The following is a 15,490-nucleotide window of genomic DNA, read 5'->3' as shown; positions in this document are numbered from 1 at the left end:
CATTGGCATTGTAGTACCTTATACAACTAGTATTACGGAAGGAGGCACATGGTCTAAAACTGTGCCAGCCAAATGTACTAATAATTCAGTGTACATGTACAGTCTCAACTGGTTTAACATTACTATACCACCAATGGAAAAACAGATTCGAACATAGTTTGTCTGGTACGGGGGGGGGGGGGGGGGACCCCAAACAGCATCACTAGTCCCCAACTTCAGTGGCTGATGTTGCGATACGTTTACAACTCTGCTCCAATTTTTCCCTGTTTCTGTGGAAAGGGACAGATAGCTGTCTAAAATCAGTTAAGAAGCTTTAAAGTTATTATTTGAAAGCACCTTGCCCCATTTTGTTGATTTTCAATCACTATCCATGTAAACAGTAGCTTAAAGTCTTTGCTTCAAGAGGCTTCAAAGTATCCAGTATTTCGCATACTTTGTGCTGATGCAGATTGTTTGCTACATACAGTGCCTAAACAGGTTCACAGGTTATAAAAGCCAGAAGATACCATTGTGATCATCTAGTCCAGGGGTTCTCAAACTGGGGCTTGGGACCCCTCAGGGGATCACGTTATTACATTGGGGGGGGGGTCACGAACTGTCAGCCTCCAACCCAAACCCCGCTTTGCCTCCAGCATTTATAATGATATTAAATATATTTAAAAGTGTTTTTAATTTATAAGGGGGGGGGGGTCACACTCAGAGGCTTGCTATGTGAAAGGGGTCAAAACTTAAGGGGTATAAAACTTTGAGAACCACTGATCTACCTAGTTGGGCACATGACCGCCTGCATAACACAAGCCATAGGACTTCCTGAATTAATTACAATTTAAATAAAAGCATGTATTTTAGAAAAAAACATCCAGTCTTGATTTAAAAAGGACAGTGTAATGATAGAGATCCACCATCTTGGTAAATTGTTCCAACAGTTAAATTACATTCACTGTTAAAAATCTACCCCTTATTTCTACTCTGATTTTTTCTAGCTTCAACTTCCAGCCATTGTATCTTGTTTGTCTGCTAGACTTAAGAGTTCCATTATCATATCTTGGTTCCCCATGTAGATACTTATAGACCGCTCAAGTCACCCTTTAACCTTCTATTTGTTTAGCTAAACAGATTGAGTGCTTTGAGTCTATAATTATAAGGCATGTTTTCTAATTCTTTAATCATTCTCGTGGCCCTTCTCCAAACCCTCTTCAATTTATCAACATCCTTCTTGAACTGGGAACACCAGAACTGGACACAGTATTCCAGCAGCAGTTGCACCTGTGCCAAAAACAGAGGCAATATAACCTCTATTCCCACTTGAGAGTCCCCTGTTTATATTTCTAAGGATCCCACTCACTCTTTTGACCAGTGTCACATTGAGAGCTCATGGCATGTCTGGCTGATTATTCACCACAATCCTCATATCTTTCAGAGTTAAGGCTTCCCAAGATAGCATGTCCCCATCCTGTAAGCATGGCCTATATTCTTTGTTCCTGCATGTATGACCTTACATTTGGCTATATTAAAAATGCATTGTTTGCTTGGGCCCAGCTTCCCAAGCAATGCAGCTCACTCTGTCAGTGACCTGTCCTCTTGATTATTTACCATCCCCCCAACCATTGTGTCATCAGCAAGATTTCCTTGTAGAACGCTTACCTCATTGCTAAGTATTACTTAAACCCTAGTTGGGTACAGACCCTGACTTTTTAGGAGAATACCCATTTAATATAAGTATTTCATGAGTGCTGAAAACACATAGGTATAAGGTAACATGTTCAATGTCATCTATATATGCAGTTGCTCACCTCATGATGTATTCGCTGGTAAACTTTTTGTTCGTTGTCTAAAACTACAAAAGATTCAGAGGGTGCTGCATCACCATTGAAAATGAAGCTTAAATCCCCTCGTTGGCACTTCATGTCAGTAAAGTCTATGAGAGTTGTGTCAAGCCTGTGGAAATATACCCATGGTAAAGCACCTTTGCAAAACGAATTATCCAGAAATGTTCAAATATACAAATGAGTTCTATTAGCATCCAAAAGCATTGCTTTTTCCCCCCAAAGTGGTATAGTAAAATCTACATTTTCATTGTGTTTTAATACAGTTATTATTGCAAATTTCACTTCTACAAATAGGCAACAAACTACTACTTTTTGCTTATACAATAAATTCCAATGTAGTAAAGATATCTGTATAAATGCAAACTAACAGGTTGTGGCACAAATGCATAGGAAAATCTATAGCATTCAATTATATGAATGTGGTGAAATGTACAAAATTCAATGTGACTTAGTCCTACATTACAAATATGGTTCAGGGGATATTTGTGTTACTTTTATGGCAAAAGATAATGCTTTCCCTTCATATTGTAGGAATACAATAGAATTACAAATGGAAAACATTTTAAGAAAAGCTGCCACTGCATCCTTTTGCCCTCAAAACTGCATTGTATCAGGATACTGACTGATTTTACCTGGCAAATACACGGAGAGGAATTTCCCTAAACATAAGTGGCCACATTCTGATACATGTTACTCAATGTGAGTGAGGATTACTGAACAGTTCACTGATTGCAGCAAGGTTGCAAGTAATGGAATCAGGATCTGGCCCAAATTGAGAAAAGGACCAGCGTGAACTTTGCACTGTCTTGTTTTTGTCATATTTAGCTAGACTATTTCTAGCCTTTTAATTTTTTTTTTTTGTACTTTCAGCAGCATAGGCATAGGGAATACTTCTACTGACCTGTCAAATTAAGAGTTGAGTGGAGCATGAAGTGTTTCCTGATATAAGTCCTGAGGGCTGCCTCCAAAATACATGTTTTTATAGACAGCTAAAGCCACCAGATTTGTTTGGTCTAACAGCCACTAGATCTTAAGTTATATTTTTAAACTCAGTTATGCCATTTATTCATCTTTTTAAGTCAAGACAATATAGGGTATTCTCGTGTAGATTCACTCTCAGCTCCCATTACCATTAATGCAATTAGAATCTGCGCAAAGAGACGAGACTTAGGCCGGTCTCAGAGAGATCTGACCTAAAAAGGCAGAACATATTTCTGTGTTAAAAGCTTTAAAGAAAGCAGCAGTTTCTCTGAATAATTTATTATTCTGATTTTTTTTATTTTGGAGCTTAAAAGGAAGGACACTTGAATCCAACAAAGAATACTACAGCTAATTAAAGAGCTGTCCTGGAAAAGTTGTAGAAACAAAATGGTTTATAATGCTTGCCTCTCAGAATTTGAATATTTGTTCTCTGAAATTATAGTAATGTTTGCCACTGATGTTTTATAGAGCAGTCACTTTTTAAATATCTGAAATCAGCTTTAATTCAAATAATGTTTAAAAATATATTTAACTCACTGAGACATGAATTTGTTACATGACAAATAGTTGGGTACAATTGAACTATTTGTTCCTGGAACTGACTCAGTAAGAAATTAACCAAAATTCATTCTCCAAACCATTTGAATTTAAGTTATAGTTATCACTGTCTAGTTAAGTTTTAGAAGCACTTCAGTAATTACAACACATGTTAGTCAAGAGCATCATCTGAGCTGACTTCTAAGAAAACCAACTTTAACACCTAGGAGAGCAGAAAGCTGCATTCCAATGGACAAGAATATCAGAAAACACTTATTCCAAAGATTTTAAAAACACACTATGCCCTGGTCTACACTAGGACTTTAGGTCGAAATTAGCAGCGTTAAATCAATGTAAACCTGCACCTGTCCACACGATGAAACCCTTTATTTTGACTTAAAGGGCTCTTAAAATCGATTTCCTTAGTCCACCCCTGACAAGTGGATTAGCGCTTAAATCGGCCTTGCCGGGTCGAATTTGGGGTACTGTGGACACAATTCGACGGTATTGGCCTCCGGGAACTATCCCAGAGTGCTCCATTGTGACTGCTCTGGACAGCACTCTCAACGCAGATGCACGATTGTTTGCCATTGCTCTGACGCAGGGAGGGGCGACTGACGACGCGGCTTACAGGGTTGGCTTACAGGGAGCTAAAATCAACAAAGGAGGTGGCTTTACATCAAGGAGTATTTCAGGCACGACTTCACGGAGGGTTCCAATAAGAAATGGTGCACCTAAGTTATTGTTCTTATTGGAACAAAGAGGTTAGTCTGGCCTCTGATTGATACATGGCTAGATTTACCTCGCTGCACCTTCTCTGTGAGTGATTGCAGTGTGACCTAGAGGAATGAGTCCCCTAGACGGGGGGCGGATATGTGTTTGCAAATGAGTACAAAACAAATCTGGTCTATTTCTTGTTTTGATACACTCCATCTATCTTTTACATCTTTGGCTGGCAGCAGACGGTGCAGAAGGACTGCATGCCATCCACATCTCATGGCTGCTCGGCAGCAGATGGTACAATAGGACTGCTAGCCATCCTCATCTCTTGCCTGCCCGGCAGAAGATGATGCAATAGGACTGCTAGCAATCCATATCACCTGCCTGCTCACCATAAGATGGTTCAATAGGACTGACTGCAGGACTAAAGAGAATGACTTGATCAAGTCACTCCAAATTTAGTCCCTGCGCCCATGTCTGCCCAGGCGCTCCTGATCGACCTCACACAGGCGACCAGGAGCACCTCGGACATGACAATGACGGCTACCAGTCCTATTGCACCGTCTGCTGCCACAAGGCAATGGGTTGCTGCTGCTGTGTAGCAATGCAGTACCGCGTCTGCCAGCACCCAGGAGACATACGGTGACAGTGAGCTGAGCGTGCTCCATGCTTGCCGTGGTATGGCATCTGCATAGGTAACTCAGGAAAAAAGGCACGAAATGATTGTCTGCCCTTGCTTTCACGGAGGGAGGGAGGGAATGGGGGCCTGATGATATGTACCCAGAACCACCCACGACAATATTTTAGCCCCATCAGGCATTGGGATCTCAACCCAGAATTCCAATGGGCAGCGGAGACTGCGGGAACTGTGGGATAGCTACCCATAGTGCAATGCTCCAGAAGTCGACTCTAGCCTCGGTACTGTGCAAGCACTCTGGAGAGTTAATGCACTTAGAGCATTTTCTGTGGAGACACACACACTCGAAAATATAAAACCGATTTCTAAAAAACTGACTTCTATAAATTCGACCTAATTTCATAGTGTAGACATACCCTAAGCTGCCTTTGGAAGTATTTACAGAATTGAATCAAATAAGAATTTAGATTTGGCCCCAAAGAATCTAAAAGGCAATAAATGGAGACGATTTATTCAGATATCTGTGTCAAAAGAGATTTTTTTCATTAGAGTGTTCTTTGATGCTTGGTCACTTGAAACTGGATAAGTTATAATGCGCTTCACCCACATCCTACAAAACACTGTTATGCAACAGGTCTCTCTATTTACAGATTTTCCTTGACTAAATTTCTTCCCTTAATTTTACCCTATTACTCCTAATTATACCCCTAAGATAGAGTTAAGTACAGTCAACAATAATAGCCCACTCCTGTTTGATATTCGAATAACTGTAAATGCTTGTTTGATTCACTTCCATACAGACCCCCGAAACCTAACCATTACATAAAGAAATTTTTAATTTAAACAGAACTAAACCTTTACAACTAGCTCAGAATGCAGATCTCAGTTATTTGCAAGGCAGTTCTATTCTGTTAAATAAACAACAGGTTTTTTTTGTTTTTAAAAAGGACAATGTGCAACTTAAACTCCTTCCACCTCCCACGCCCTTTTAAACAAAATCATGCAAGCATAACACTGTTTCGGAAAGCTCTACAGGCTGGAGCCATTATAGCCTTCAAACCGCTACCAAAAGTGATATTTCAGTTGCACTGCTGGAGTTCTGTAATAAACACTTAGTTTTATAACTTAAGTTTACAATAGTACAAACCAGTACTGATATTACTTACCTGATATTTATACCTTGTTTGTATATTTTACACGCATCGGAAGGCAGAATTCGGGAAAGTAAAGGCACTATATGTGTAAAAGAAAAGTATTAATACTGAACAAGACATAAGAAATATAACTAAGTACTTTTGTGCAACCATCTCTCAGCAATATACATTTAATAAAACACTGCAAATTTCACCCATCTTCAGATACTGCTGTATTTTAAGTATAGAACTATGCCCATTAGTTACACTTATATCTAAAACCTCAAGTGAACATTAAACCAGCAGTGAAACTGGGCATCAGGACAGTCTTATAATATTAATATGTGAGAAGACAGATATAACACAACTGACTGCATTTTTAAAAGCATCATTTGTTTTACAGCCTTAAAAAAGTTAATGGTTAAAAATGCCCCAGAATGTTCTGAGTGGTGTTATAAAGGCACAAAACAAATTGCAGAGTCAATTGAACCTACTGAGAAGAGGAATAATTGCTCTGAAATGCACTGTCCAGGATGATGTTCTTCTGAAACTGGATTTACACAAAGAGGGGCTCAACCATAGATCAACAGAATGGGATGGTTTAGGGAAAGTCATTAGAGGATGCACTCCACTCAAGGCTGTGCTGCTCACCATTGTGGGAGATTGGTGGTGGAACCACAATACAGTTCTTGCTATACTCCTGGTTCCTATTTTCCCTGGCAAAGGCTGACTACCATATCAAGGCATTGTGAACCAGGCCTCAGCATCACCACACCAAGAAGGCCCAGTTCCCTCCCTGTCTGTCCCTTTCTGATACTGCACACCTATACAGAAAGGTGCAGTGCCAGCTCGACAGACAGAGCACAATTTACTTTGTAACATACCAAGTTGTTGCTACATGTACATCTGCTCAACAAATTTTCATAGCTCAGCAGATGCTTATTTTTCCATGCTTCAATTCCAAATTGGCTTTGAAATTCTGCACACAACATCTAAAAGGAAGGAGGGGTCTTTGTGGGGTTTAATTTTTTTCTTTCAACAATGCTGAAGTCTAATTTTAGGGGGATACTACAGATTCCCTTTCTGTGCACCTACCAGAACATAAAGATAGGTAGTATAGCTCTTACCCCAACTTTGAAAATCCCAGTGAAGTTCTAGATAGAAGTCACCTAGCTGTGAAAAAAATATGAATGTATCATTAGCTTGACAGCTCTTTAACATTTCTGGGAAGACACGCAAAATGCAAATTTCATCTTGGGAAAGGCTAGATAAAACGAAGACAGGGTATCAGTGAATAAAAAAAAAAAATCTAGCGTTCGTTCCTTCAATGTTATCATCTGAAAAAGAATTAAATTAACATTTCTTAATTCCAACTAGAGCAGAGTGAATATGATGAAGTTACAAATTGAGAGGCTAAACTGCCCATTAGTACCTTTATTTCTGAATTTCTTTATTTGCAATCATTCAAGCTTTTCTTGGCCTGGGGACAAGCAATTTGTTGTAAATATCCAATATTAAAAATTCAGGCTATGTCAGCTACTTTGATTGAACACCCCAGTCAGGAAGCACTGCTTGTCCCATAATTAGGGAAGTATAACTCTATTATGGTGAGAAATATAACTCTATTATAAACATTCATATTTACAAGTTCAAAATTGTGCTTTCTTCAAATTTCTGCATCAGAATAGTTGCAGAAAGCAAAAACAAAAAGGGATAGGAGTAAAGTACTTTTTCAAGCATTTTTTTTTAAATAACAACTTGAGATATTCATCCATTTCTAATCTCAACATGGAGATTAGAAAAATGATCTTGCGTTAGCGTGAAAGAGGAATACCCCATGTGACAGGGTCGGGCCGGATGGCTACAGAAGAGTAATTTTTTTTTTTTTAAAGCAGAAAAGAATTTTATTTGTGTAACACTTACAAAAAATCACCAAAAGGGATAAAGCAAAACTATGCAACAAAACAAAAGCAAATGCAAGGTATGACACAGCAGCCTTCAGGAGGGAGAAGTGTTCAGGCTAGCCTGGGCCCAGAGTGGGGGGGCTTCCTCGACACTCATGGTCTTCCACCCACCTGAGTTACCTAGTGCCACGCCCAGTGTCACCAATTATTCCTCTCCTGAGAGTTCCTAACAAGATGGGCATGGCTGCGGGGTGGGCGGTTTGGGGGTGGGGAGACGTACACCCACGTGTGATAGGACCCCTCCTAGGTGACAGTGATGATGGTATCCACAGCGGCAACGGCTGGGGCTGGGGTCTCTCGCTCTTCCCCTCAATCAAAGGGTCAGATGGAGGGAACTGGACGGGATCACCAAGCAAAAAACCTCAGACAGCGCCCACCGCTCCTCGAAGGCGTCAAGGGAGTCAGTGGACGCTGCCCAGAGGAACCCCGCCCGGATACGTGAATGTACTGAGGATTGGAAAATGGCCCTACAGTCACAGGACGCTTCATTGGCCAGCCTCCCCTCTCTGGTTTTATAAATGGCTGTTTTAGCTAGGGCTAGGAGGAGGTTAACCAGGAGATCCTGCGACTTTGTGGGGACCACGGATGGGGAGTGTGTAAATAAAAAGGTGAGGGGAAAAGTGTAGCCAAAAGCGTAATAAAATATTCATGAGGAGCCGGAAAAGGGGCTGCAGCCTGGCACATTCTATATATACGTGTGCCGGGATTTCCCTCACGTTGCAAAAAGGGCAAGTATCTGGGATGGGGGTGAACCGCGTCAAAAACACGCCTGTGCTCACAGCTCTGTGAAGGAGCCACCAACTAATGTCCCCGATGGGCCTCGGGACCAAGGTGGAATACAGGCTGGCCCACCGGGGCTGCTCACCCTCCAAAGGTGGCAGGAGGTCCCTCCACTTTGTATCGGGGCTGCACACCAGGGTGTGGGCGTGAAGGGTGTGATGCGTGAGTGTGTATAGATGTTTCCGTGGCACGATTTGGAAGCTGACCGGCTGCAGTTCATGCAGCCGGCTCGCAGTGAAAGGGTGAGGGGTTTGTTGGGATCTACGGGGTAGGGGCCCAATTGAAAGCTCCAGCGGGCCTGGGGTAGAGGGTGGGCGGGGTGCGCCCTCGCGCCCGGCTCGATTGAGATAAGCCCGAGCAGCAGGCGTCAAGGCGGCCTTCACCTCCTGAAGTATGCGCCGGGGGGGTACAAGGTCTGGAGAGCCCCATGCGCCAAGCAAGCGTCAAGGGATCCAGCCAGTCTCCCCGGTCGTAGTCCAGGAGGTCTCAGACTCTCGTGACTTCTGCCAGGTCCAAACTCTGGCGCATCGAGCGGGACTCCGCCACCTGCAGACGAAGCTGGGTGTTGTATAGCAGGGGCTCCGCGAGGAGATCTGCTCCCACGGTGGCCGCCACGGACCAGGTCGTTGAAAACAGTTTCCAGGTCCGGAGGAGGTCCTGGTAGAAGACCGGCAGCCTGGAGAGGTCTCACGGAAAACCTCTCGGACAGAGATAAAAGAGCTGCCGGTCGTATCGGAGCCCTTGGAAGCGGCGCAGGAAGGCGTGCGCCAGTATGCTCCACGTCGAACTACTTGCACTATAAAGGAGCCTCTGCAGGGCCTGGAGGCGGAAGACACAGACCTGAGTGTGCAGACACTTCAGGCCCTGCCCTCCTTCCTTCAGGGGTAAATGAAGAACTCCAACAGGGGCCCAGTGCATTCCTGACCAAAAGAACTCTAGAATCGATGTCCGGAGGTTGGTCAGGAAACCCGGGGCCGGGACCAGGGTGTTGAGCCGGTACCAGAGCGTGGAGAGGACTAGTTAGTTAAGCACCAATGCTCTCCCTCGGAGGGAAAGACATTGGAGTAGCCTCGTCCCATTCCGGAGCCGCTCTATCACCCCGCCTTCTAAATTTTGCCAGTTCTCTGGCAGAGAAGGGTGCGTGGCAGAAAGGTAAACGCCTAGGTAGAGCAGTGGACCCGCGCTCCACCGGATGGTCTGAAGCGCAGGCGGGAGGGAGTTCACCCGCCGCCAGTCCCCCACCGCCAAGCCAGAGCTCTTAACCCAGCTGACTCGGATGGAGGAGGCTGCCGAATAGATGGCCTGGCAAGCCTCCACCCGCGCCAAGTCGCCCGGGTCCTGGACCATGAGGAGCACGTCATCGGCGTACGCCAACAGGACCAGCCGCAGCTTCGGCTCCCGCAGCACCAACCCTGTCAACCTCCTTCGGAGGAGACAGAGGAAGGGCTCGATCGCTAGAGTGTACAGCTGGCCTGAGGGGGGGCACCCCTGCCGTACTCCTCGCCCGAAGCTGACCGGTTCGGTCAGGGTCCAGTTGAGTCTAACCAGACACTCCGCGGAAGCATACAGCACCCGGAGAAAACTCACAAACTGAGGTCCGAATCCAAACACCTGCAGAGTGCCCAGGAGGTACCCATGGTCCACTCTATCGAACGCCTTTTCCTGATCAAGAGACAGGAGGGCGAACGACAGACCGTCTCTATGCCTGAGTTCCAAAAGGTCTCGGACTAGAAATAGGTTGTCAAAAATGCTGCGGCCCAGGACAGCGTAGGTCTGGTCTGGGTGGATCACGTCCGCCATCACGGACCGTAGCCGCAGCAAGATTGCTTTCGCTACGATTTTGTAGTCCATGCTTAGGAGCGAGACGGGACGCCAGTTTCGTAAATTGCAGAGGTCCCCCTTCTTCGGCAACAAGGCGAGCACCGCTCGCCTGCACGAAAGAGGGAGGAGCCCGCCCTGCAAAGACTCAGCCCAGACAGTGGCTAGGTCTGGGCCAAGGATGTCCCAGAACGCGTGGTAGAACTCCACGGTCAGCCCGTCCATGCCCAGAGATTTATTGGTGGGCATGCGACGGAGGGCTTCTGAGAACTCGGCCAGGGTGAGAGGCAGCTCTAGTTGGTCTCGGATGCCCACGCTGACCGTGGGGAGTTCCTCCCAGAGCACCCTGCAAGCGCCAGGATCGGTCGGATCCGGGGAGAAAAGGCTTGTGTAGAAGTCACAGGCCCTCCCACACATCTCCACCAGATCCATGAGGGAGGTGCCATCTTCTGCTAGAAGGCAGGTGACGTGTTTCTTGGCCCCCCTCGTTTTCTCCAGGGTGTAGAAGAAACGGGAGCCGCGATCCATCTCCCGAAGGAGGCGGATGCGGGATCGAACAAAGGCACCTCGGGCCCGATGGTCCTCGAGGGCCCGGAGCTTCTCCCGCTTCTCCCGGCACGCTCCGCAGAAGAACGGGTCCTCGGGGCTGGCGGCCCGACGCCTCTCCATCTCTAAGACCTCCCGTTCCAACTGCTCTATCGCCGCATTTCTCCGTCGGCTGGTGCCCCAGGTGTAGTCATGGCAGAAGAGCTTGGCGCACACCTTCCCTAGATCCCACCATCGCCACGCCGAGGAAAAGGCACACCGCTGCTCTCGCCAGGCCAGCCAGAACTCCCGGAAGGACGTCATGAAGCCCTCATCCTCCAACAGGGTGCTGTTAAAGTGCCAATAGGCCGGCCCCGGCCTCTCTGCACGGAGGGAGGCTGTTATGGTGGCTAGATGGTGGTCGGAAAAAGGGGCCAGCCGAATGTTGGAGGAGCGGGCTTGTGAAAGATGGAAACGGGATAAATAAATACGGTCCAACCGAAAGTAGTGTGACCGATGGGCCTCCACCCGGACAAAGGTGAACGTGGAAGTGTCATCTGGGTGGTGGTCACGCCAGACGTCCACTAGGGAGTGATGTTCAACTATTCCTCGAAGAATGTTCAGCTCGGCCCCTGAGCGGTCCTGCTCCTCGAGGGTGGTGTTAAAGTCCCCTCCCGGGACTAGGCACTCGTGAGAATCTAGGGTGCCGAGGAAGTTGGACACCTGCTGATAGAATTGCGGCCGCTTCGGGCTCGTCGTCGGGGCATAGATGTTAACGAGGTTGACCACGAGCCCCTCTATACGGACTCGGAGATGCAGCAGGTGGCCCGGCATGGCCTCAGTGACCCCTAGCACCTCAGGCCGTAGGTTGGGGGAGAACAGGGTTGCCACTCCAGCTTGTCAAATTGCGAAGTGGCTAAAGTAGACCCCGTCCCCCCAGCTGTCCTCGGCGGTTGGATCCGTATGGGTCTCCTGCAGGAAAACCACAGAGTACCCCCCCTCCTGAAGGTAAGAGAGCACCTGGGACCTGCGGAGAGCCATCCTACAGCCCCTAGTGTTCAAAGTTGCGATAATGAGAGGCGTCATGCAGAGGGCTGGGGGTTCCTTGTTGGCGGGGGTGTTCGCGGCCCCCAGCGGGTCGCGCAACAATCCATGACCCATCCCGTAAGTGAGTAAATTATCACGGAAGCTGCAGGCCTGCCCGTAGGCCGCGGCACCGTGCCTTCCTTTCCCTCTACCCTCCTTTATAAGGCCCCTTGTGGCCTGGAGGATTTGATCAAAGTTCCCCCATAACTGGAGAGCTAGCTGTACCCTGTTGCAGGAGCCATGGATGTCTTCTAAAAACTCCCACAATGCTTTTCGTAGCTCATGGGGGGTGGAGTTGCGATTTCCCGGTTATTCCCTGGTGGGGCTCTTGGTACAGCCTCGTGGTCCACTGAGGAGGGCAGGCAGGGTGCGGACCACCGACGGGGCGTCTGACAGGCTAAAGATATTAGGTCCATCTCAAGCCTTGGGGTAGAAGGGGACGGCGGAGGGAAGATTGCAGCTCCTAATGGATTGGGGCAGGAAAATGCAAAGGCTGCTCCTTGGGGGGAATCCGCAAAAAAAGGGAAAGAAATAACCCCAGGGGCAGCAATAGCATTGCAGGAGGAGGTGGATTGGGCAGGGACAGGGGTGGGGGTGGGGGCGGGGGCAGAGGCGAGGCTCTGGGCTTCAGGAGGCAAGCAGCTGAAAGGTGGCACCTCCCGAGCAGATTCGAGGATTAAGGGGGGAGAAGGGGGCTCCCAGCTAGGCGCAGGCTCTGTGGTGAATTTGGCAGCCACGGCATCAGGTGGTGGACCACCTTCTGTACCGGGTTACGTGGTTTGAAATGGGCTCTGCTGAAGAGTGGCAGGGACATGATAGTGTGGCTCAGTGTCAACATCATAAAAGAATAATTGTCATTTATCAATAGTTTCCTTAAGCTTACCTCTTTGAGGGCTTTTAATAATCGAGGTCGCTTTTCTTCAACACTTTCCCTGGACTGCTGCTTCAGCTTCCTTAGGAGTGCTGTAACTAAACAGAAGTGTACCGTAAATCAAATATTTTGCTCAGATTGTGAACCCCTCAGGGCAGGGACTCATCTTCCAGAGCTTTTCAAATACTGAAAAATGTAAGCAAGTGTCTGTTTCATCAGACATTTTAAATATCTCATTTATATATATATATATATATATATATATATTATTTGAATCACAACAGCAAGAAAGCCTCAGTAATACTGCTTTGCAACAAAATTGGTATCTGTAAATTCATGGTAACATTTCTAGCTACATCCCATTTTTGCTGGCACGCTACTGGACATGTGTCAGTGGAAGACATTAACATTTACTTCTGTGGGGAGACTCCCTCAGCACAGAGGAATGCCTTGTGTTTAAAATGCTGGTAGTATTTACAAACAAGCAGCAAAACATTAAGGGCATGGTTACACTGGAAACTTCAAAGCACTGTCACGGGAGCGCTCCCATGTTTGAAGTGCAAGTGTGGTCGCTGGGAGACAGCTCTCCCACCGCTCCTGGTAATCCTGGTGATTTTTCACCCCCCTGAGCCAGCAAGTTAGAGCGCTATAAAATGGAAGTATAGCCAAGCCTTAAGTTGTGTGCTATGAGAAGCAGTAAAAAAAGCAAATAGTGCAGTACTTAACTGCTATCTACTAACAGGTGGCAATGGGCTAATTTTGACCCTTACTGCTTCACTTGAGAGCAGAATGGATAAGTAACTCACTCAACACAGTTTGTGACTTAGAACTTGTCTACACTGGCACTTTACAGCGCTGCAACTTTCTCCCTTTGGGGTGTGAAAAAACACCCCGTGAGCGCAGCAAATTTCAGCACTGAAAAGCACCAGTGTAGACAGGGCACCAGCGCTGGTAGCTAGGCCCCTCATGGAGGTGGTTTTTTGAGAGCGCTACATCAACCAAGTAATCAGCTAAGGTTTCTTACTCATTTGTCTCTCTCCCAGCGCTGTGCCGCGATTAAACAGCACTTTAATGTTGCCAGTGTAGACAAGCCCTTAGTGTGTCGTTGTCCTCCCCCCCCACCCCCACCCCGGGTCAGCAGAGAACCAATGACAAAAGTAGTATCCCACTGCCAGTGGTTACATGTTATCTGCACACACATTCTCCCCCATTAATCACAACTAGAAACTGCACTTGATGTATTTAACACATAGCTGGTTGATTATTAACTTTTAAGAGGCATTAAAATGTCCCAATGGTCCACACTGAAGGAATAGCAGAATGTGAGTGAATCACATTGCTACCTTGGTTTATGATTTCACTCTTATTTAGAAAAGGTCAGTTTGTGGTTTTCACATTCACTGAAAAACAAGGTCTTAAACATACTTAATTTCGGTCTTCATTTCAACACAGTTTATCTTACTACCATTCTGGTGCTATCAGGACTAGGAAAACTGTTTAGCAGAGATATTAATTAACAGGGCTTTTAATAATCGAACAGAAAGGACAGAAAATGCATTTTAAAACACCACAGTGTCCAGGGTAGACAAAGGCAGTAGCATTTTAAATAAATGTTAACTAGTTGCAGTCAACCTTAGAGGGAGCCTTAACAACCAATTAACACTGTCTTTGTCGACAGGAGGTGCCAAGTAATACACTTCATGACAGCTAAACAGACTTCATTTCCTAGGCTAAGTAAGGTTTCAGAGTAACAGCAATGTTAGTCTGTATTCGCAGAAAGAAAAGGAGTACTTGTGGCACCTTAGAGAGTAACCAATTTGATGAAGTGAGCTGTAGCTCACGAAAGCTTATGCTCAAATAAATTGGTTAGTCTCTAAGATGCCACAAGTACTCCTTTTCTTTTAGGCTAAGTAAGACCTTTGTTTACATCAACCAAGTAATCAGCTAAGGTTTCTTACTCATTTGTCTGTCTCCATAGCTGATGGCTTCTGCAAGAGGACTCCATCCCTGAGCATTTTTCACCTTTACTGGAGCATTGTGGGCCAAAAGTAAGTGTGCACATTCTGTAACAGAACAAGTTTATTTATTTAGAGCAAACACTATAGTTTCCTTTAACTATTCTGTAAGGGGTCATTAAAAATAACCCTTATTCCTCTTCCCTTCAGCTGTCAGGTTTTATAGGGAAAAAAGCTTGTGACAGTCTTTAGATGGTAATAATTAATTGTCCTTTCCGGAGAAAAGCAGTTGAGATGGGCTGGAACTGTTGCTGTTAAAGTCTGATCCAGATTTCCCCCCCCCTCCCTTCTCTCTCTCGTGCGCACACACACAAAATAACAGCAAGGACAGAAAATGCAGCTTCTGTCTCTGGTACTGACTTGTAAATGTTTCTTATTTGCAATCTCACTGCTAGAGAAACACGGGCACAGCACCGATCTTATCAGCTACTCTGAGACTTGGCAAACTTGTACTAGTGTCAGGCTGGCTGTTTAAAACATTGCTGTTAACTGCCCCCTAGTCACAGGCTCACTGCAGTGCTGAGAGACAGACAGACTTGGCCAGCTAAAACTTTTATTAAACAGAAGGCATAAAATAGAATAGAAAAGAAAAGG

The 15,490-nt window shown here is 45.9% G+C and overlaps 1 protein-coding gene across 2 annotated transcripts in view; it reads right to left on the bottom strand.

The window, feature by feature from the left end:
- ANKRD13C (ankyrin repeat domain 13C) overlaps positions 1-15,490 on the bottom strand; it is a 51,492-nt gene that overhangs the window by 19,703 nt on the left and 16,299 nt on the right. For both annotated transcript variants that reach the window (XM_048859825.2, XM_048859826.2), the window contains 5 exons: positions 14,840-14,944; positions 12,894-12,979; positions 6,965-7,010; positions 5,871-5,937; positions 1,794-1,938 (listed from right to left, as the gene is read on the bottom strand). In XM_048859825.2, coding sequence (XP_048715782.1) covers positions 1,794-1,938; positions 5,871-5,937; positions 6,965-7,010; positions 12,894-12,979; positions 14,840-14,944 — 449 coding nt within the window. The remainder of the gene's footprint in view (positions 1-1,793; positions 1,939-5,870; positions 5,938-6,964; positions 7,011-12,893; positions 12,980-14,839; positions 14,945-15,490) is intronic.

This window comes from Caretta caretta, chromosome 8 (genome assembly GCF_965140235.1).
Source record: "Caretta caretta isolate rCarCar2 chromosome 8, rCarCar1.hap1, whole genome shotgun sequence".
NCBI classification, from domain to species: Eukaryota; Metazoa; Chordata; order Testudines; family Cheloniidae; genus Caretta; species Caretta caretta.
This window is presented reverse-complemented; position numbering and strand designations above follow the sequence as displayed.